Source organism: Sinohyriopsis cumingii, chromosome 4 (genome assembly GCF_028554795.1).
Source record: "Sinohyriopsis cumingii isolate HCF-2022 chromosome 4, ASM2855479v2, whole genome shotgun sequence".
Classification (NCBI taxonomy): domain Eukaryota; kingdom Metazoa; phylum Mollusca; class Bivalvia; order Unionida; family Unionidae; genus Sinohyriopsis; species Sinohyriopsis cumingii.
Window position 1 is genome coordinate 144,561,935 of NC_142964.1, and position 21,944 is coordinate 144,583,878.

The following is a 21,944-nucleotide window of genomic DNA, read 5'->3' on the forward strand; positions in this document are numbered from 1 at the left end:
TTACCAAACTGTATCTCATAACACTATTTTGCACTTAATAATTAGCGCATATCGCGACAGTGTTTCTCTAGGGAGATATAGCCGTATTAAGTGATTGATTTATTACAATGTATAATTCCTTTCAATAATTATAAGGACAATATGTTTAGAGGATGCTGCTTATTTTGTTTTCTGCCAGTGAATCAAAGTTACCTAAACATATTTCGTACTGTTGGTATCATTTAGTGATATAAAGTAACATAGTAAATCGTTCCCAGATATACTCAGTTTTTATTTGCAAAATAGTTTTCATCATTTTTTGTAACAAGAGATGCACAATTATGTCATGCCATAAGCTCTCATCAAAGAGGACAAATGCACACATCGAAGTAGTAGTATTAACCATGAGAAGACGACGACGACGAATTTATAAAGTACGTTTTATAAACGTTATTTCCTAAACTATCGTTGATGGTGCTGACTGGCCCAGTTTTGTGAAATTTACCAGAATTTATTTTGTTCTAATCATTCCTTACTGAGCGATCGCTTAATGTTGTTGTTGTTATGGGGTTTAACGCCATTTTTCAGCACACGATACATGGCTGTCAGTATTAATGGTGGAGAAAGAACCCGGGAAAACCCCGGAAAGAACCACTGACCCACGAAAAGCTACTGGCAAGCTTTCTCACATCTACATTGGCCGAATCCGAGACTCGAACCCACGCAGCCAGAGGTGGGATGGCAGTGATCCGTAACGGAGAGCGCTTTAGATCACTCGACCACTCGGGGACCCGATCGCTTAATGAAGATGTGACGACAGTCCGTTACTTTTGTTTCATAAACTATGTTTTTTTTTTTTAATAGAAATAAATGTAATAAGAAACGCCACTTACAACTGTAAACATGTAATCGTTTGCTTATTTCACCGTGGATGTTATTGATGTTCCTCTTTGCAAGTACGTGCCAAATGCTGCCAGGGTAGGTCGCCTATTTTGTGCAGTTGATAAGCCAAATACATAACTATTGGGATTTTATGCGTTCGGCTTAAGTAGGGCGTATTATGTTGTTGTGTTGTCCATACGTTTGTGCGTTTCATCGTTACATATACCGTCTTGCACTGGCTAGTCAGGCCTGTAAGAGCTCTTGGTAATGTAAATATGCTTCACATGGCGCCTTGTCTGGTATCGCAAAATATCGAATATAATATGTAATAAGTAGAAAATGTTACATTATTTATTACAACAAAATTAAAACCTAAACGAAATGTGCAGGTACAGTATGTCTTGCAGAAATCTTATAAATAAGACCTGAAAAAGTCAGTTTGCTATTACAGTTTTACGCGCAATAGATCACATCATGACAGACATGAGCCATTGCCTCAATGATTGTGCTGCAGAAAGACTAAACAAGACTCGAGGAGCATTATATTTCGCATATAAGCTGGACCTAACGAATAACGCATGTGGCAAATATCATGATGCCATGTAATGGAGGCTGCCACATTGGTCTTCATCCAGTTATTTCAGTTCCGTGACAGTCAGATAACAGGCAAATCTGATATCCGATAGTTATTAAACTTTTGATATAGAAAGTACGCTCGTGGTCGGTAGTTTAAAAAGAAAATTTCTAAACTTGTTTGTTTTTTATTTTTATTTTTACATTGCACTGCTTGTGATCTCCTTTCAACGCATGTAGCTCTAAATATTAATCAGCCGAACCTTGTATATTCTGGTATGAACAGTCATTCGTTCTTTAAAACCCTTGTAAAGATAATGAAAATTATTGAATATTGGCTAAATATTAAAAATTTACATTTGTATGCAAAAATGGGATATTTTTCTTGTACGCATGACAGCGTGTTGTAATTGTAGGATATGTTTCATCTGGTGAGAGGGAAGGCACTATCCGCAAGGTAAACTTGTGGTTCGATAGAAGAAAACCACAAATTTTAAGAAAACTACTAACTGATCAGGTAAAGTACATGAGTAATTGCATACCTTTGAAGAAGGTAGTCACTTCAACAATGTTCGATTTTATCAATTGTCAGTAACAGGGAATGTAAAACGAAGCATATCGTAATATGGTCAGATACGTTGGGTATGACATGTTTGCATGCGTTTACAGTGTATTCTATTGTGCAAATAGGTCACGTGTAGTGAAGAGTTTACATTTTGCAGTTATAGACATAAGTGTTCATTTAGTGCCATGTTCTATATTTGTGATAAATATTTATTGATACTGTTTCGTGTGACATTTGAACATGGCGTAAGTTGGCTTTTATCGTAGACTAGTCGTTTGCAATGACATGGGTGCTTTAGACAGCGGAACATAAGGAGGCAATTTAATGCAGGTCCAGGCGGGTTGGGCTTCGTAATTGTCCACTGCATATATCAAATACTTTCAACAGCACATACGTTGTCATAGTGTGGTCATTTCAGTGGGAAGAACCCATGGTAATAGCAGAAATTAACAGACCATGGACAGGTCACCACTGTACCCTTCCTCTTTCTGGAGCCTGGAATGGAAGTTATAAACACATGTGAAGTCGGCTTGTAATCACTATACCATTAAGACTTGACCATGGTTTCATATCAAATATCACAAACTCCTGTCATTTACAGATGACTGTAAATATGCCAAGTTAGAGAGTTCCACTGGACACAACAGCCAATATTATTACAGTCTCCCCATTTTTAATGCATAGTACATGTTTATATGATAAGATGGCAGTTGCATTATTTTCCAAATTATGAACTGAAGCTATGCCACAGAAAAGGGTTGGAATACAGATGAACTGGAGTTATGCCATAGAGAAGTACTGGAATACAGAGAAACTGGAGATATGCCACAGAGAAGGGCTGGAATACAGAGAAACTGGAGCTTTACCACAGAGAAGGGCTGGAATACAGATAAACTAGATATATGCCACAGAAGAATCTGAATACGGATAAACTGGAGCTATGCCGCAGAGAAGTGCTGGAATACAGATAAACTGGAGCTATGCCATAGAGAAGGGATGGAATACAGATAAACTGGAGCTATGCCATAGAGAAGGGATGGAATACAGATAAACTGGAGCTATGCCATAGAGAAGTGCTGGAATACAGATAAACTGGAGCTATGCCATAGAGAAGGGATGGAATACAGATAAACTGGAGCTATGCCACAGAAGAGCTGGAATACAAATAAACTGGAACTATGCTACAGAAGGGCTGTAATACAGATAAACTGCAAGGGTCAATGCAATTCACATGTTTGACTTGGTACTATCAGGGTTACAAACTACACATATACTGAAAGTGGTCTTCTCAATTATTTACATATTGTGGCTAAAGGTACAAGTTCCACAGGGTAGGATTGAAGACACTGTGCACTGTCTCTTGCATATTGTAACTTGCACATTAAAGATAATTGACGACTCACTATCAACTATCAACAATGATGACTCTTGTTCCTTACATATGTTGCATGTATTTTTTTTTAAACAAATGTAAATAAGGTACACCTACTCACGATCCAGACCATTTTTCCTCAAGTGTTTCAGTGTTATATAATATCCTGTAAAATCACATAATCATCGCGTTTTCGGGATTGAGTTTTCACACGCATTACTTTCTTTCACGAAAGAATGGGAAACATCAGAGCGCATATATATATATATATATATATATATATATATATATATATATATATTTAGAGACCTTTATATAAACGTCAAATCTAGAATGCCAATGAAAAGTACACACAACATATATTAATACGTTTTCTTTTAGAAATACTTTACCAAATATCCCACCGCTAGCGAGTCATTTGAACTAGCTCTTTAGGTGAAATTAATAATACGGTCAAAAAAGAAAAGAGAATGAATTTCAGACATGAAGATGAAAAAATGACAAAAAGCAAGAATGAAAACTTGATTGAAATAAGAAATATATTTTCAGATCAACACATTGCTGTAATAAGTAGATTGTCTCTAGCAATAAAATATACTTCAATTCAAATATTTTCCACTCATCATATTGCATCACTTTATAGGTTTATTCCTTTAAAAGCTGGCTAGAACATTCCTCTTAATCGGTGCAAACCAAGTTGGCAACAATATTAAATATGCCGTCAGTGTACTAAGGATTTTTTGCGTGTTATGCCACAATAAGCCATTAAAACGTCACAGCTATGAAAGGTATTCCCACACGAAAAACAATGTCGATTTCATCCAAACTGAAATGCATAGGTATTACATACATGCATATTAATGTTCATCGCAACGAGCTACTTGCAGATATGCGGATATTACCAAATAAAATGGGATATGCCATTCTTTTGCTGTCAAATGTTCGTTTTTGAATGTCGGAAAAAAAGTAGTTTTGTATGCGCTTATATATTTTACGCTTATAGGACCAAGTAAATGATGAGTGACACGTAAATGTTTACATGCTGATTTTTAAGTAAAATGATACAAATTTGACACCCGTTTTACGGTGTCTTGTTTAACGAGGAATTTTGTTTCTAGAAAACGAATCTGAGATTGTACTAAGTCTTTCGAAGTTTGTGACATGGCATGTTCACAAGTACAAAGAAACAGAAACAAAATGTTTGTGTTCTTGATATTAATTGCAGGACGAGTACAAGAAACCACGGACTAATATCCCTTTCTGCCTGCTTCAGTCGTAACATTGCCTGTAATGGATTGTTGTAAGTCAAGTCCAGGATTATTTTTTTTCTTCAATTTTTTAAGTACTTTTTTTATTGCGTTTTTAATGTTTTACAACATTCATTCCAATGTTTCTTCCTTTAAACAGACCGATCAAGGTGTCCACCATATTGTCGAAACCGTTCGTTATCGTCTCTTTGTACTTGATTTTCCCCTAAAAGAAAATTTAAAATAAAAATAAAATAAACGAGTCAGAGTTGCAGTAGAATGCAGAATGGAGGATATTCGTTAATCAGAAGCGGTAACAGACATGTACGAAACACGATTATATACTGAAATATAGCAATGAATCACAAAAGCAAGTAGTTTAAAATAATTGCCCCGAATTTTGGTTTCGAGATAAAAAGTAGTGTTAGTCCTCCAAGGTAATCAGAGCACCGCTGTCGGAAAATCTACTAGTCTCAACCCAATTGTCTCTTAAGATGGGTTGTCAAGATGATGAACTCCACACGCTTTTTGCACCATCACTACCACTACTGCCACTTCTTCAGTTGCAACTACTGCTACTAATATTAATAGAAAATGAAGAGGTAGCGACGATGATGTCGATGACATAATACGGAAAGATATCCTTACCTCTTTCACCCACTGAACCATTTCACTCAAGGCAGTCGGCCATTCAGCGCTGTATTGGGAGACGAGAAAAGCCTGAACCGTTAGTGTTTTCTTCAGAATTGAAAGGTAGGGCAAAGGGCCTGGATGATGGGAGAAAAGAAGCGATTTAGTTCTATGCTACTAATACATTGACGATTCATCTTAAAACATGAAATATGGAGATTCTTCCGGTGAAATTGAGTTATGGTATTCAGGTCATCAAATTTCGAGAATAATTAGCTTGAATCATTAGAGATGTGACCAGTTTATTTCGGTATGACAGTAAAAATATGCTACCTCGATATTTAACTTTGTTTGAACAACCTATACACAACAGAAAATATACACTAGTGCTTAGAAACCAAAAACTACGGAAATTTCAAAGTATATTCTAACTGATGGCAACATGTATAATCCCAATGGGGAAAACAGCTCCAATTGCGTAAGCCCGGGGAGGGTGGGCTAAAGGGCTATAAAATAAAAAGTCAAGCCTCCGCTACATGTGAGATTACGTTAGCTTACATTTGGACCATGTTTTCTATTTTCTGCAATAGTTTGTTTTTAAAAATGTGATACACATGAATGAAAATCTTTCTTTTGTGACACAAACACACTTTGCGTGTCATGTTCAGGCAGAGTTATCCCTCTAAAGATATACAGAATACATATTTCAGGCTTTGTCAAATCAGGTCATAGAATGCTCTGTATGACGACATGTAGAATTCTGAACAAAGGCACACAATATATCTATTTCAATAAATAGTAGCATTGAGGTCTAATGAAAAATAAACTGATAACGTGATGCCTAGAGGGAACAACAGCCTCACAGTATATCCATAGAAACGTATACATGTGAGTGACATTTATTCGAGGTGCGCGGTATTACAATCTACCGGTTTACCACGGTATTTTTCCCCCAGGGGTACGTACAATGGTACGTTTTCCCAGTTGCATCTGCACAAATTAATGGTAAATATTAAAAATACAAGTATATTTATGAGGCGTTAATCACATGTTGGACATGTGTACCGTATGCTACGGGATGGCCAATGGAATATTGTGAAACACATTCAGGCCAAATACAACTCTCCAACAAATTTTGGTTTAAAGAAAACAAACAAACAAACAACAGAAATATATACCTCATGTTTTAGTTATACACCTTATGTGAATGGCAAGGTATTTGTAATACTGCAAACCATCCTTCGATTTTTAGGAGCGCACTTATTCTCTGTCTGAACATGACGTTATTTCCCAGGTAAACTAAATTTCTTTGTTCACTAAGTGTGCTTTATCGTTACGGGCTTTCTTTGATAAAAATCATACCCGGGCGTTGGCATCCCTGCCTTTTCTATGTATAGTGTAGCTAGAAAACTTTATTTTTTTATTAACACTTTCACTTTTTATTTATGGGCTCTCTAATGTCAGCCTGATGTTTCACACAGCATCAGTTATTGTCTGAGATGAATCGTCCGACATTAGTTACCATATTTCAATTGCAACTTGTACGACAGTTAACATACACATAAACTCGTTTACTATAAGGTACAGGCCATGTAATTTTCGGGGTGGGGGAGAGATCTATGATTCACTTTTTCAGCTGAAATACTTTTTCTTTTTTTCTCAAGATAATTTTCCAAATAATATGGAAATATTATGGTGTTTATTTGCTATAAACCAGAGCACTTTCTTTTCAGTACTGACAGACAATGTCTTGACTCGGCTCAAGAACATCGAATTGTTGGTCCATAATATAATTGCGATATGTTGTTGTTGTTTTCATAGGGTTTAACGCCATTTTCAGCACAAGATAGGTTGTACATGGCGGCCAGTATTAATGGTGGAGGAAGAACCCGGGTAAACCCCAGAAAGAACCACCGACCCACGTGAAGCTACCGGCAAGCTTTCTCACATATCGACATTGGCCGAGCCCGAGACTCGAACCCACGCAGACAGGTGAAATGGCAGTGATCCGTGACGGAGAGCGCTTTAGACCACTCAGCCACTCGGGGCCCCATAATTGCGATATACCGTGGTACTGTCGAGGTACACTTAAAAATACCGCGTGGTACAAAAGTTTTCATGGTACTTAGTTCTACCATTTATAAACGTCTGTAAATCATATGACATGTACTATTTTTGCTCAGATATTGACAGGCTTTCGACAATCAAATGTTCAAAATCATCGAAAAATAGCACGTGTTGTTGGCATGTAGTGCTGGTGGTTGCGGCATTAGCTGGTGACAAAGATGATAATTGCAAGCACAACATTAAAAATGTGAAAAAAGATTGTCTTTAATAATTGGCTAAAATTACTTAATCCAGATTATCCTGTAGTACTAAGAAGTCTACAATAAGCGAAGCTCCTACCTCAATACCTATAATGTTCTAAGTCCTGGTTTTGGTTGATTTTATCCTCAACTAGATGGCTACCATTAACAGCGCTTTATTATCTCATTCGTGTGAAATGTGAAATATCTCGTCAAAATCAACCACAACCTGGGCGGAGTACCTAAACGAACTGGTCAGCAATCAGACTACTTTCCAACCTTAAGGCTTCTGTGCGTGGGACTGAACTCCTCGCCCTCCCAGATTTTTGTGGAACGGCATTGCAGATCCGGTGCAGTTGTTAAAGACTTCCAGCAGTGAGCTCAGGGAATATAGAGACCTGAAACTTAGCATCATGCTGACGACAAAACTGGTGAAAGCTGCACCAGACCAGAGTAACGATATGACTAAGTTTACAACGTATTTCAGAAGCACCGATGCTTCAGCCATGCAAATTCACGAGGTCGAGCTGGACAAGCTCGATTGTTCTACATATTGACGTTCAGCGAAGCTGAGGAAACTTGATAATTTGAGCGACTCAGCCCAGAACTCGAAGTCTTTGGCTAGGATAAAGGTCTCTAACATCAGCGAGGAAGTAATGCGTGTAGCTATTATTGAACGCCGAGAGAGGATATAGTCACTTCGTCTGGATAAAATACCCAAACTATGCAGAATGCAAGCAAAACAAAAGTATGAACAAAGCACACGTCTGCCGCATATGCATCCACGTCTTCGACTGATATAGGCACCAAGAAAATAAAATAAAAGCGCGTGTTCTCATCGAAGGCAGGCAAGAGTATCCGGTTGTTCCTGAAACACAACCGCCAGATATGCACTCCTCACATTAAGTGGATTTAAAACACTTTAAGTTGTCAACAGAAGGCACATCAGGCGATTCAGACAAAAACACTCACGAAATATCGCTGATTAAGTCCCATGTGGCTTCTACTACATAGTCATCCACTGCGTCCAATCCTGGTCGTATCATCTGACAGGTTGCTTGATTCATTCGGGGTGTCTTTTCGAAATGCGGCAAGCTTTGTCTTTGATTCACCCGAGGTTTTGCTCCTTTGCGTGGCCTAACTAGTGGAAAAAAGGATTCCACTTATCTTTATAGCGTCGATAACGCCAAGAATTTAAGTGGGTTGTTTGTACGTTGACTGAATCCATTTTCGTTTTCCTTCACTGAGAGGGCGCTTCACTTTTGTAACCTAAACTATACAAGTGTTTATCGATTTCCAAACCCCATCCTTTGCGAAATGCATCAAACACGGCTAGGCCCCATTTTATTCTCCCCCGGCTGGCAATTCCCTGCAGCCAGCCAAAGAATAGTTTGCCATTACCAGCCAGGATTGAATTCACATATACTTCGATATACGAGGATAATAAAGACACGGCTTGGGCATTCTATTCATTTTTGGAATAAATGCAAATACCGAATGTCACAAAAAAAAAACTATGTACCACATGCCAGTAAACAAAATCTTAAAACATATTTGGCTGCTAACTGGTTAAATCATGCACTAGCAATGAAACAATGATATAAAAACCAAATATTATAAGAAAGTCTGAAAGAATGATTATATCTCAAGATATGACCATTAAATTGGAAGTATTGGGGTCGAATCTTACTTATGCAGGCACCCAAGAGTTAAAATGCTTGGAATCGTATGTGGTCATGGGAAATCCTATGTTGTACAGGCGTACTTGCTTAACATTAGGGTAAATGTAACATTATTAGAAGTGGCTGACCTTATTTGGGGTTATATAGTAGCATTGATAGAGTTCATCTCAGTATGCGCTACTATACGTTGGTGCGAGAAAATAATATTTCCCAATAATAGATGTTTCTTCGAGAATATTTACCCAGATAAAATACCTTAGGAGAACAACTACCTCGCAAATTCAACCATCCCAGATACTACGTTTTGCTAAAGGGAGCTAAAACTGTCTGCTGACCTATGTGGTGGTCGGGCAGAGTGATATTCCCTTAGGTATAAGAATTGTAGGCAAAGTCTACAAACCTCTCAGTTAATACTGGAGCAGAGGGCACGCTTTTTATTCATGTAACTGCGGGGAGGCTGGGAGGGTGTATGTGTATTATGACTGGACATGTTTTCTCGAATAAATATTTTACGAGGAAGAATATTATTTTTAAAAATACGTTACCCAATCATAATACTGTGCAAGAATAGGTAGGAGGTAGAGGACGGCACATACCCTTATCCTGGAAATACCATATCCACTCCCTTAAGGTATGTGAGACAGCTTCTATGTAACGCGACTGGAGGGGACACCATCCGTCGGGGCGCGGCTTCAAAGGAGGAAAACACCACCCCACAAATGCAAAAGTCGTGAGGCCGCGTTTTAAGAAGCTACCGATCGACCTAGAAGGGTGACCTATTGAGCTGCGGATATAGGTTCTACCGGCTCAAATTGAGCCATTTGGAACGACAGATCTCGGGAGACGAGAGCTAAATAATGTGGATTCCAATCTACATTCAACAGCCTAAATGTCGGTTAGAGAACAGTTGAGATGAATGCTAGGCTGGTGGCAACTGCCCCAACCTCGTGAGTCGAAATATTAAGTTCATGTGAGCTGTTTTTTATCTATATGCCGAGCTAATAACCCACATAATCTAGGATGAGATAGTCGGTGTTGATGTATCATTCTGTCCCGGCTTGAGAGGTAGAAAGAGGCATGATTTCCTTCAACGAAACACCTGTTTTATTAAGGTACAACTTCAAAGCCAAAATCTGGTCTTGTAGGTGTCCTTCAGTTGATGTGTCCAGACGAGACAGAGGTTGCATGAGGAAACTCGGGTTTCCCATGGAAGGAAGCCGGTTCTTGGCGACGAAAGGATGCTCTCATGAGTAAGACTGAACAGTCTTGCCGGAACTGCATGAAATTCAAATCTGCTAGGAGAGCATGCATTTCTTTAGTTTTGCCTGAAGTCGTTAATGCCATGAGGAATCAGGTCTTGAATGAAAAGTGTACCAGATATGCCCGTGAAATTGGTTCAAAAGGTGTCTTGTTCAGCCAGGTTAATTTCCAAGATAGTTTCCACTTCGGTATAGGTTAATGATTCGGTCTTGTATGCTCAATGTTGGAGAGTAGGTAGGATAGGACCTTATTTTGTTCGATATCCTCTCTGAAGAAAGGTGTCTGATCGTGGAGCAGTAATCTTATAATACTCGGTGCTAATTTTCTCTCTTTGAAGAGCCAGGAGGGAAATACCAATCTGCAGTAGAGATGCCCGTAGAGGCAGGATAAAATGTGCCATTTGCCTTCGTATGCTTCAGAGTAAAAGGCTTTCATGCCTGATAGATTCACTCCAAGACTGGTTAAAAAAATTGTTTGATTCTGAGGGCCTGTTTAATATGATCTAGACCTGCAGGTTCATTACCTCTGAGCAGTGATGAAACAATTGCCTTCGTGGTTGTTTGAGTAGATGAGGGACGATCAGAATTTTCCTAGAGTTCCGATGCAAGATTTATCTACGACTTCTCTCATCTGAATGATGCAATGATGAGGCAATAGACCGATTTTCTTGTTTACTGTATCACTTTTGAAATCACGTGTTGGAGGGAAGGCGTATGCGTCCAGGTCGTTCCAATTTAGCGATAGAACATCGACTGCTGAAGCTTTTGGGTAAGGGACTAGAGAGACAAAGATTGGGAGTTTAGTCTTCCACCAACGGACGATTCCGTCGGGTACATATCTAACTGAAAAACGAGGGATGGAGAGACCATTCCGTCTGTATTAGTTGATTGTTCCGAGATGAAGGATCGGCCACAGTACATCTAACCGTCACGGGGAAATGGCGAAAGAATATCTGGATATATTGTTGACAACGCCACATTAGAAAGAAAGTCTTACACCATGAGGCTAAGGTATAAGGTCATGGTTCCTCCTTGTTGATCGAGAAAACTAACTACTGTAAGAGTTGTCGTACAGGATGAAAAATCCCTGCCATTTAAACATTCTTGCCACCAGTGAAACGCTTTCAAAATATATGCAGGTGGCTGACTTCTCGAGAGGATGGTAGTATATGGGAGCCCAAGCATTCCGTACTTGCCTCAGTACACGCTAATATCGGGCGGTTGTACTTGCCAAGTTTTACCCACCGTGAACCAAGTTATATGCCGCAAGTCCGCAACTCGTGCCTCATGTGTGCAGATTGGATGAGGTTGGTCTCTTGTGCACAAATTAGGCCTCCATTGGGACAGAAAAATCATTTGCAATGGGCTCGTAAAAAGTTGACATAATACAATGAGATCGGCTGCTAAATTGAGCAAGCCTAGGTGGCGAAGGAATTCCCGTGCGGATAAAATTGTCCAAGAAAGTAAAGAAGACAACATGGTTCAGATTTTCAATGCCCAGTGATGCCTGTTTATTGAACTCCATACCTAGTGTTATGAGTCTATGCTCTTAAAATAAGTAACAGAAGAGTGAAAGACAAACTTTGTAAACAAAGTGAAAATTAGAAACAAAATCTCACGGTATTGCAAATTAAATCCCAAAATAAACTAGGAATTACATACCAAGTCCGAGTAACTTAAGGTCCCGAATACAATTCAGTAAAAGTCCTGAATAAATCCAAGACCTGAAAGCGATGAATGTCTGTTATAGCTTCTAGTGTGTTGATTTGCCAACCGTCTTTTGTTGAATCACAGAAATATAATTCCACGTTTGAATCGCTATAAATTTAAGTGAATATCTCTATCGAAGAATTTTATCAGAGCACTTTGTATTTCCAGAGAAAATAATCATTTGAATTCAATAATTTGAAATACAATTCAGCCCAAAATTACTGGTCACAACATATAATAGAGCTTGATTGTGCTAAGACAAAGTACGAATGATAAAATCCTCTCAGTTGCAGTATATAGTTTTTTGCTTCACCTCAGGTCACTATTAGCTTTTTCTGAAGAAAAAAATTACCTAATGGAAAATAACCTTCTAAAATGATCCTGATGTTTACAAAACATTAACCATAACCTGGATTACGCTCAGGAAATTCCAAAACTTACACCCAAATAAACACATTAAGTTCTTTTATTAATAATACTGATTTTAAACCCATACATATAGATAATAATTTAGCTATGAATGAGTTGTTTACAATGAATAAAATAAAGCCAGTTTGGGTCAAGCAGAAATGAATTCAATTTTGGAAAAGGTCAAGTCCAACATACAATGTTACATTACAATGACAAGTACCGAAATAAAATAAAACAAAGCGAATTAAATATACACAACACTAGGTTAAAAAATGTTGATGGTACTAGGGCGGATATTTCCTTGTTGACGAGAAGCTCAGGCTGGTATGCAGTGCAACAAGTGTTATCATGTTGCACTGATATATAACTCACCTCGTCATTCTGCAGGATGTTGTCTCGGTAACTTGATGCTGACGTCGTAGAGATGGTCTCGACATGCGCCGTTACTCGATTCATCATGCGAGTGAATGCCAAGGGGCTGATGTTGAGCTTCAATGGGAGTGCCATGAATTGGTGTAGGATTTTGTTGGTGAATCTCGAGAACGTCCTGGAAGTCTTGTGCATATGTGTCTTTCAAGTCCACACTAATGGCGAAGTCTCCCTCTTGGAAAGCATTCCAAAATGCACGGCGGTGTTTCAATTGAGAACCAAGGGGCATGAATGCATCGAGGGCGCCTATGTCGATAACCTGAGGCAGAGTACCATTGCTTTTGGGGCCAATACAAATCTGGAATCAAACCCTGGAGAAACTTTGGAACGAATGATTGGACCCTCTTGGCGCTTTATTCGCTTTGGCTTGCGAGAAATATGGGCGTAGCTGGTTGGAACAGCCATAGTATTGTTTTCAGAGGTTTGTGTCCTATGTGCAGCCGTTGGATCCTTTTGTTGATTTCCCGTACTTTCCCTGTATCGACGCTTTTGTTGCGGGGGGAGGGAAATTGGTCTTCTTGGTGGCTTGTTTGCAGACACCTTCAATCTTCAAAGGATGGTAATAGAGGAGAAAGGATGTGCTCTTAGCTTGGCTTTATGGGTGGACCTTCGTGAAAGTGCAAGCAGAGAGCACCGAGTAAGATTCCGCCAATTGCAAATTTGTAGCTGGCCAAAATCTGTTCACTACTCGGGCCATTCTTGACCGATTCCCATGCATGCCATGAGGTATTCTTTGCGGGATAAGAGAATCTATGTTCCGCGTGTTAGAAGATAGTCATAGTTATGAAGTCTAACATCGAAGGCATGGCAGCGATATTGCACACTAACTGCCGAGTGTCATCAAAGGATAACTGATCCACAAGTATGGAGTGTGGCTTTGTCATCCAAAAGCGATGATATCACCATCAACTGCTGAAGTTTTCAAATGAAAGGTTCTAAGAGCTTAATCTTCCCTTGATGCAGTCTAGATGGGATGACATCACTTCAGAACAATCATCTTCTGGTTGCACGGGGTGTGGCTAAGGTCTCCTGTAATGCACGAGACTAAGCTGGCGAAGAGTGACGAGGTCAACCGCTCACAAATCTCGTAGAACACAATAAATTAGAAACTGACTTCAAAGCAATAACAGAGTGAAGAGTCTCTTCTAGTATCAGAGTGTAGAGAAATTGCAAAGCTACATCTGTTGAAGTGCCAGAAACTTCTTGGCATCATGCCGAATGAGTGTCCCGAGGTGGTATGACGGTTAGACTCGTCCATTATACATGACTGAATATGTTGGGTTCGACGTACTGGAAGCCGGGCTGTTAGTTATTGAGCTCGTTATGTTGATGTTTTGGTCCTTCGTGATCCATAGTACATGGCTTTGGCCGGTTGCAAAGAAAGTAGGCCATCCTTCTGGAGAGAATATCGTTAAACTAAATATTTTGGTGACGGGTTATAAGATATTTTATCCACAGAACACGTCCGTATATCTGCTGAGTGCGAAGGAACATTGCACTTTTGTTTAGCTCTGTCTCTCACTGTTCCGCAATAGGAATCGAGTCGAACGCGAGGAGACAAGATCGAGTTGCCAATAATACTAGGTGATGTGGTGGTAACTTGGGTGCCGGAGCGATTTCAGATCGTGTCAATGTCCAACGTTTCGTGGCTGAAGGGTACGAATTGTTTCTTCTCCCTTGTAGGCCAGAAAGTCTCACACTGAGGAAAGGTCGGCATGCAAACTGGTGACGTCTTCTTCCAGAGCTGTGCAGTTCTGCACTTTGCCCATAATTCGAATATGCGAGACAAATAGAGCAAAATGTATTAAAACTGTAGCCTTTCACCTGTCTTTTAGAACGCAATTTCCTTGCAGAGATAAATCTTAGAAGGTTGACCCGGAAATTGTTAAACAGTCTAATAAAGCGAGGAAGCGAACATGTAAAATATAATGACAAAACCACCTGTAAAGAGAAAGGTATAAACCTGTGGGCCTGCACATGTGATGTTGCATACAGCGAGTGTGCAGAGCTATCCCTTATGGCTAGATGGGGGGGGGGGAAGTGATACTAGATGATCAATTACAATACTACTTTTTGGGAAGGTCAAGAAGGCGTGTACGTGTATAATAATTGAAGCATGGCGTTCCAAGGCTAAGGATGCCGTGGTAAAGGAGACTCACCTGTATGTAAGAGAAATGACGGAACTGTAGACCTAGAAGAAGTTTTAAAGGGCATTAAAATCACGCTCACATAAAAATATTGTTGCCCGAACCTATCTTGCGAAGTCGCATAGGCTACCATTGTGAGTGACTAAGTGCTCTTTAAATATGATGGAATGCTTATGTAGATCACTCAAGTGTTGCCTATGGAAACATGAACGAGTAAGACGCGGTTGAGTAACCGTGCATTGAAAATCCACCCGTACTTGTCCCACCAGAGCGGAAGGATTACAGAAATGTACACAAGTATCTACATTACACACAAAACCTTCAGTGAAAGAAACTGAAGCACAGTTATAGATGCATACAAAATAGGTGCGACAATATCCATTATGAGGCGATTACCTTTCGGGAAAAGGCCCACAGACCACATCTACAAGTGAAATTATTGAAGTAGGCGCCCAGACGCTACGAATACCTTGAAATAGAAAGTCACCAATACCCTTTGTAAATGGAATTACACACATATTGGAGTTTTTATAAGCGCTAGAGACTTGCACGTACAAAATAATTATAGCCCGAACTTAATGTGAAATCGCAAATACCTAAAATGTGTGACGGCAAAATGTTAACTTTGTCGGCATAGGAAGAGAAAAGTTGAAAATATAGATGGAGTATACTTTCCTTTAAGAGAAAAAACTTGTAATGGTATATCTCCACAGATTCTGGCTTTTGCGAGGTCTCTCTTGGCACGAGTAGAAGTAGTAACGGGTACTTAAACTTTGCCTCCAATGTTTATACCAAAGGTCACTCTGCCGAACCGCCACAGAGGTCGGCAGACAGCTTTTAGATCCCTTTAGCTAAAGGTAGTATCTGGGAGGGCTGAATTTGCGAGGCAGTGGTAGTTCTTCTAAGGTATTATGATGGGGTAAGTATTCTCGAACTTATTTTACAAGGAAAAATTGTTTTCTCGTACGTACGTATAGTGGCACATATTGAGATTAACTCTATCAATGTTACTTTGTAACCCCAATTAAGGTCAGCCACTTCTAATAATGTTATAATGTACCCAAATGTTAATCCTATTCACCAGTACAACATAGGATTTCCCATGAACACACACGATTCCAAGCATTTTAACCCATGGGTGCCTATACAATTAAGATAAGACCGAATCCTCTCACTTTAATATTACCATATCTTGAGATGTAAGTATTCTGTCAGACTGTCTTAAAATATTTTATTTGTAAATCATTGTTTCATTGCCAGTGCAGTGTTTATGCATTCAGCAACCAAAGAAACTTGAAAACTTCATGACTGAGTAACTTATTTAAAGAAATGGATTGACGGTATGCGTCCGTGTCCGTCTGTATTTGTAACTATGTTCATGTACGTGTCTCACTGCCTACCTATAGTCTGATTCTCGTCAATTCCGCAGATGGAAGATGAAGCACATACTGCTATTCTGCCCATCTTTTTCATGAATGACAAGATACTATTCGTGAATTCTCCTCCCATCTGTAATAGTAGAGACTAGATATTCAGTGGTCTTGAAAATTTATTAATATATTTTTTATGAAGGTGTTCTGCACACACACACACACACACACACACACACACACACACACACAAGCGCGCGTGTTGTTGAGCAATCAATTAAACTTTTGAATTAAATGTCATTTCTTCTTGCGAATGTTTCCTGTACACAGAAACACACAATTATGTAGAATGACATACACTACTATGCAAGCACACACACAGACTTTCGTAACTGGAAAGTTATTTGCCAAGTTTCTGCAGGCGTGGCAAATCACATAACTACAAATGTGCATGTAGTTTCCTAAAGCAGCTCGACTGAAGGAATTATTAAAGAGGTTCTCTATTCCTTCTGAGCAGAAACATATCCATCATTAATATCGACTTGTGGATTGTTACCTATGTGTGTGAAAAATAAATACGCAGGGACATGCATCCATATAAACATACAAACATATAGACTTGTGCACAGAACATGCATTCGTGCATTCCGATATCGATCAATCCATCAGTTGATACGTAAAAGAAAAGAAAAGTTGATAAGGAAAGGAAAGGAAAGTTTAAAATCCCATTTTTTTTCTTCGAAAAAAGGATACTCCGAAAAGAGATATTTACGTTATCATAATAGCAATCGACTCCTTCGGGTGCGGCTTCCAACAGGGCATCTACCAAAGTAACTTCTTTGTAATTAAAAACATAGTCAAAGCCGTATCCTTTGATCAAAGCACACTTTTCCTTGCTGCCTACAAAACCAATAACCTTGCATCCCTGAAAGAAAGAGGAGAAAAACAAATCCCCGCTATTGGTCTTTCTCGTTTGGTCTTGATATGCATATAAACTCGGACCATGGCCAAAATGTAAATGCAAGCAGTATTGTTTATTTTATTTAAGCCATGCCATTTGTATCATAACTATAGAAACAGAGGAATAAATTACCTTTGAAACTGCATTATTTCATGAACGAACCTTCATTTTAGCAATCTGTCCAGCAAAACTGCCCGTGGTACTGGCAGCCTCAGTGACGACAAAGGTATCTCCCATTTTGACTTTCAACACATCCAATACTCCGAAATAGGCGGTCAAGCTAAAATATCAAAACTTATTCGTTTATTTTATTACACTAAACTAACATTTTCAAGCATCTTTTAGCACATATTCTAGAATGCCTTAACGTTAACTTAGTTCAACATTAAGATGGAGAGTCGAGGAATCCAGAGAAAAACATTTTGACTGGACGACCACCCATCCTTGCACGTGTTGAAACCGTGAATCCGATTAGGAAAGGCGGGATTTGTCTCTTTCATTATATTATGGCTTTGTGATGCTTATTTGTCATTATATGCATTAAGGACATAAATTACCCCTCTTTTTATCTTCTTTAGTGCAGTGGGTTCTAGGTTTATCAAGTTTTCTTTTTTTAAAATTAAAAACTAAAACTGTATAAATAACACGATTCACTATTATGGGCCTTCGGTTTTCTGAGGTTACGGGCTCGAAAGCTTTTACCATATATTCTTGTACAAATGCTAACGACATTTGCATCGAGTTTATACTAATTGTCTATTTTTATTCTGTTGTCTATTTTTATTCTGCATATATTTGATAGATTATACGGTCTCTCGGCATGGTTTTCAGTGTAAAAAATAATGAGCACTCAATCATTTACGAACATTTATATCTTTAAAAATTTCAAACGCAGATCATTTCTTTCTACTATCAGGTATCATCAAATTCTAGCTCAGTATTCTTCGCGTCCAAATGCTAAAACAGGAATAAAATATTTATTTAGTGAAGAAAATGTCTTTACTTAGGGAAGCTGTCTGTGAAAGGGATATCGTCCTCAGCTGCGACCCCTGGGGTAACTGGAACAGCTTCGAAGACGAAATATATAAAAATTTGTCACGACATTTTCAAGTATTTTCTTATCAAAAGTAACATATACAGTCACAGCAGGAAGCCGCATTATGTACGAGAGCGATGTTGCATTATGACGCAAGTGTCACATTCTGGAGGTGAGTGTTAATACAGAGAGGGGAGTTTTGAATTATGCAGTAAAAAATCTCGGAGTATGCGATTGCGATCTATGGCCTTTGCTTCAGTTAAACAAGATTTGTATTTAATTTCTCTGTAAAATGTATATTGAATATTTGGATACTGAGACAGATTGGAGTGGTTTGGTTAAGTTTTGAGGTCATATCATGACAAGTAGAGTAAGGTACCCTGCCAAAAGCCCAACTACGGGTAGCCGATTCTGGATCATCTGATGGTGGAAATCTAATCCACGCCATTTTGGTCCCGTTACCAGCGTTAAATCGCTGAGATACCACTGTTCCCAAGAAGTTAATGATTAAGCTATCACACACAAGAAAAGGAAAACGAGAGATAAGTAAAGAACAAAGAAACGACAAAAAGGTAAAACAATGCAGAAACATACACGATTGTTGTTGTACAATAAATTCCGCTTAGACAAATATGCATGTTGACTAGTTTCATTCACCTACCCTGGGGTTCCTAGTATTCCTAGCGTCAGCGAGAGTGGAAGATCTCCCAGTTGGGGTATAGGTCTCATCATGGAGGGGTCCGACACCTTTGTAATACTTCGCCATCCAAACTGTCCCAGAACAAGGCATCCAACATTGAAGTACGGATTTTTGCTCATGATGACTCTGCAGAGAAAAGAAGAGTCGTGATCATTACACACTCTGCATTTCAGATGCATTTATAATGGTATTTATATAACCACCTGGGGTTTTTATTTTTGTCTATCATTAATTCAGTTTTGTTCATATGTATGCTTTTCTTTTGTCCATGTCAAAACCCTTTGTCTTTCCAAGGATTTGCTTATTCACACACACACACACACAACACTGATATGTAGCTACATAGAAACACATTTTGTGTTCATATGTCCATTTAGATATGTACGCTATTCAGTTTCGAAGCGACTGAAGACACAACATATCTAGCATATATTTCACAACTAAACAAAACAGAGCATTTACAGTTTTTGGGTGCACTGATTTTAATGGACAAGGAATTATAATATTTACCTCTGCCTTCAGTAGGTATGCTAAATTAAAAGAAAGAGACAAGTTTATTCAAATCTACGTCGTGTAAAAGACCTGGCTAATCAATTTCAAGTCCGTTGTCATGGGTACGAGAGCAGCCATGATGGATATATATTTTGACGTCACTAAGTAAAATTTGGTCTATCGCCGATACATCAGTACTGCAATAGTGTTTGTTTTGAATCGCTAAAATAATCGTATAGAACAACGATGTTAAACTATATAGTAAATAATGACAATGAAATTAAACTATGGGGATGGAGGAAACAGGTGATAAGGCTCTCAGATGTTTCAAACCTACTCCAGGAACCTATCGCTTTTCGCCACCCAATTATAATACTTATTTGGGTAATTTCAGGAGTTCATAAATATGCTGCGAGATACTGCCAAGCCGTGTATTTTTAATATGGAATTTAATTGAATCCAGGTTACCTCCAAATTAACTAAAATCTAGCTAAACTTCGATTCTCTTTCAAGCAGCTGACAGCCTGTCACATTACCAAAATGAACTAAGCATCGATGAAGTCAAACTATTCCCAGATGACGTCAAAGGCAAGGCCACTACCAGCACAAAATGACACGAAAATGTGTCTTACTCTTAAGCGTGTTTTGTGTTACTTAGCAATTAATTTTAAAAGAGCCACAAAAGTATTATTACTGAGCTAGATCTGCGGGCTTAAACATTAACTGTTCTATTATATCTGTTGGTTTAGCAAATAATTTCGAAAGCAACGTTATGTGGAGAAAAGCCTTATTGAAAGCTTCTAGCAGACTTTAGCATTCACTAGCAGTGGCGTTATCACAGCTGCACAGGGAGATAACCCACCGCTTGTTGTATAGAATAGTTATACTGCCGAGAGCTTATAAATGTGGTCTATGAATTGAATGCGGAAACGAAACTGAGAAACTATCCTTTACAGAATTCTGAAAAGTTAAACGGTAGTAAATATCATGGACTATATCGTCTCAGGTCCATTTTTTGCCCTCTACAACATTCATCGTATTATATGAATTACAAGTACGAGTGGGTTACATTTCGATTCTGACAATGTTTTTGTTCACTGTACATTTTTCACCATTTGTCACAAAAATCTTTCTTTAAAGACTGAATTTCATGAGCATTTGTACACTAAAAACTGTCTTGCATGACGGGTTTTGCCAGTATAAAGTGTATCCTATAGGTTTGTTTACTCGATCTCCCGTCAGCATGTAAGAATAAAATGTTGATAGTAACAGGTTAGAAAGCAAGAATTAAAATGAAATTTGATGGAATTCGATCCCAGAACCTCTGGCATATCCATTTACTCAAATATTGAGCTATTTTGGGCACACGCCATACATCATGATTGCCATTGTTGCATGACCCGACATTACAAGCTTGAATGCATATTTTATCTTGAGCTGCACAGAACATTGATCGCATAGGGCACAGCAGATGACATCTATGATTCATCTTTAAAAAGGCGAGCGTTTTCTTTTAAACGTGCTTTAGTAAAACAAAAACATTAAAAAGAAAAATTCTATTTGGTGACGAAGGATCACCGAGTTAGAACTTGCCCCATTTTTCCGTTTCATGTTTTACCGGTTCTTGAGCCCGAATTTAAGCATCTTGCTTTCATTTCCAACCTTAAAATTTAGTGTTTAGTCCATTCATTTCATCGTGTACTCTCAAATATATGTCAATCACTGATGGTGTAAAAAAAAAACAACACATTTTTGCCGATTAGAAAATATGTTACAAATAGAATGATTACCTGGCGATTTGCTCTCCCCCCAATACGTCTCCTACTTCGCCGGCGAAAAACCTGGAGAAAGGAAATAATACTTATGTAGGTATTTCTCGCTTGTTCAATATAAGAAAGATATTATGTTTTGAGTTAAACTAAGGGCAGACCAGATTAAATTTTCTCTCACAGTCGTTGTATTGGTTTATTCAATGTCACATTTATTTTCTTTGAAGCTCATGAGACATTTAATAGAAAGGTATATTTGTATATTCCGAATATCTATCAGGCATAAAACATTTCATGGAAGGGCATATTTTGTATATTCTGAATAATAGGCATCATAAGACATTGCTTGGAAGGGCATATTTGTATATTCTGAATAGTAGGCATCATAAGGCATTGCTTGGAAGAATATATTTGCATATTCTGA

At 38.5% G+C, this 21,944-nt stretch overlaps 1 protein-coding gene across 3 annotated transcripts in view; it reads right to left on the bottom strand.

The window, feature by feature from the left end:
* Positions 1-254: 254 nt before the first annotated feature.
* The window catches only part of LOC149802256 (prostaglandin reductase 1-like), a 33,260-nt gene continuing 11,570 nt past the window's right edge, over positions 255-21,944 (bottom strand). The window contains exons 3-9 of one of the 3 annotated variants that reach the window (XM_089956688.1): positions 21,542-21,592; positions 19,221-19,385; positions 17,686-17,803; positions 17,335-17,487; positions 16,593-16,701; positions 5,267-5,385; positions 255-2,494 (exon numbers count right to left, since the gene is read on the bottom strand). In XM_089956688.1, the coding sequence (XP_089812814.1) occupies positions 2,465-2,494; positions 5,267-5,385; positions 16,593-16,701; positions 17,335-17,487; positions 17,686-17,803; positions 19,221-19,385; positions 21,542-21,592 (745 nt within the window). In that variant the 3' untranslated portion in view covers positions 255-2,464. Of the gene's footprint in view, positions 2,495-3,896; positions 4,845-5,266; positions 5,386-16,592; positions 16,702-17,334; positions 17,488-17,685; positions 17,804-19,220; positions 19,386-21,541; positions 21,593-21,944 lie in introns of those variants that run through there. The other 2 variants (XM_089956687.1, XM_089956689.1) reach the window with 2 other exon arrangements.